This window comes from Cucumis sativus, chromosome 2, assembly GCF_000004075.3.
Source record: "Cucumis sativus cultivar 9930 chromosome 2, Cucumber_9930_V3, whole genome shotgun sequence".
NCBI classification, from domain to species: domain Eukaryota; kingdom Viridiplantae; phylum Streptophyta; class Magnoliopsida; order Cucurbitales; family Cucurbitaceae; genus Cucumis; species Cucumis sativus.
This window is the reverse complement of record NC_026656.2, coordinates 2,139,995-2,141,755: the sequence shown is the minus strand read 5'-3', so window position 1 is coordinate 2,141,755 and position 1,761 is coordinate 2,139,995. Positions and strand designations below refer to the sequence as shown.

The following is a 1,761-nucleotide window of genomic DNA, read 5'->3' as shown; positions in this document are numbered from 1 at the left end:
ACTTTCATTTTTTCTTTCTTTATTTCACACTGATCCACAGCCTAAACCTTTTGCTTCTGATCCTTTCATGATCCTTAGCTTCTTGCATGAGCTCATGAACATTCTGCAAAATTTCATATAAACCAATCAATAATCGATCTAAATTGGTTTTGATACTATATTATATTACATAAACTATTCGATAATAGGAGTAGTTGTAGCTAATGTATCTTCTAAAGAATCAGATCTTCACCAAACTATTACGTAAAAAAATGTTCAAATATAACTAATAGAGTAAAAATATCCATGCATGCATTTTATTTTATGTAGAGATAAGAAACTTACTCCCATGGAACATCGCCGACGAGCATCCAGTCACCATCTTTATCTTCATACGTTGGAACAAATTCCGACCCATTATATCCTTCTCTCTCACAAAACTTGCCTGAAAAAACATTCAAAGAAAGAAAACATCAATAATTTTTCATCATTAAAGAGAGAGATCTCAAGATCTAATTAAGAGATCGGATTATATTTGAAAGAAATAATATATACTTACCAAGAGAAAATTTGAACATGTTCTCCAAAGCTTGAAGAAGGTCAGGATATCCTTGATAGATCTTAAGATCAACTTTCCTAAGAAATGGAGCTCCATCCATGCTCACTTTTATGAACATTCCGGCCGCCGTCTCTTCTTTTTTCTTTGCTTGTAAAGAATTCTTTCGAAATGATCTCACCGGTGGCCACCCCACAACTTGTGCCCTATTAAATATAAAATATTTCTGTCAAATTCTAATTTAAGAAGAAAAAAAACCCCAAAATCTAACTAATTTCTAAATTTTTAGAAATAATAAACCAAAACTTTACTGTTTGATAAAAGTTCTTACTTGGTAGGAGGGGTATTTTCTTGGCTGCATTTGGAGGTATCAGAGTTAATTTCTCGGCGAGATTCGGAGGAGTTTTGGTCGTCGGAGGGCAAAGCTCTTTTGTTGGAGTTGGTTCGGTTGATGGGAGAATTAGATTGATCGTCGGGTGAAGTTCCCGGGAGACCCAATCGGAGCTCGGTGGCTTCCAAGTTGAGATCTTTCTCAAAGGCCATTGTTGAATTTTTGCTTCTCTGAAATGGGTTTGCTGAATTTTCCGATGGATTTGTGTACAATATGATTTTTTTCTCGGAAAACAAACAGAAGGCGGAGAGGAAAGTTATGAAGAGAAGAAATGGAAATGCTTGTTGGCCCAAATAACGCTCAAACGTATTTTATAGAAGCCGATTAAAGCTAAAGAGCCTATCATTTCCCCCACTTCCCTACCAAGTGCGTCTTCGCCACGCGCTCTATATCTTGTGGTTGAGGATTCTCTTATGTTAGGATATCGAATTATTCCTAACAAAGGCTTAACCAAAATATTATTAATGAAGAGGTCTGTAGTTTGAATTAAAATGATTATACATCAACTTATTTTTTTATTAATTTCAAAACAAATTCTAAAGATTATTCAATGTATGGAATAAAATTGTAAGTTTTTAAAGAGTAAAATAAAACCATTTAAAAGGATTTCTTTACCTTTTTATTTTATATTTTTTAAATTAGTGTTGGTTAACTAATATTTTGATTAAAATTAAGTTTAAATATATAAAAGATGAAAATAAAATTGAATCCAAAATAGAGGATCAAAATGGTATATTTTGACCTTATACTTGTTTTAGGTTGGATTCCATGAAACCAATAGGAAAGTCTAACAATAATTGTATATACTTTTCTTCTTCTTCATATTTTAGTTTTA

The 1,761-nt window shown here is 32.4% G+C and overlaps 1 protein-coding gene across 1 annotated transcript; it reads right to left on the bottom strand.

The window, feature by feature from the left end:
• LOC101223028 (auxin-responsive protein IAA4) lies at window positions 1–1,240 on the bottom strand. The gene is made up of 4 exons (XM_004139186.3): window positions 867–1,240; window positions 539–741; window positions 325–424; window positions 1–103 (listed from the first exon to the last, which is right to left on the bottom strand). The coding sequence occupies exons 1-4, from the start codon at window positions 1,076–1,078 to the stop codon at window positions 25–27; spliced, it is 594 nt and encodes a 197-aa protein (XP_004139234.1). The 5' UTR covers window positions 1,079–1,240; the 3' UTR covers window positions 1–24.
• Between the last annotated feature and the right edge of the window lie 521 nt (window positions 1,241–1,761).

Coding starts and splice junctions, on each gene's coding strand:
- LOC101223028 (XM_004139186.3), bottom strand. CDS start 1,078: ATGGCCTTTGAGAAAGATCTCAACTTGGAAGCCACCGAGCTCCGATTG. Junction 742..866: donor GAAAATACCCCTCCTACCAA/GTAAGAACTTTT, acceptor TATATTTAATAG/GGCACAAGTTGTGGGGTGGC. Junction 425..538: donor CATGTTCAAATTTTCTCTTG/GTAAGTATATAT, acceptor ATGTTTTTTCAG/GCAAGTTTTGTGAGAGAGAA.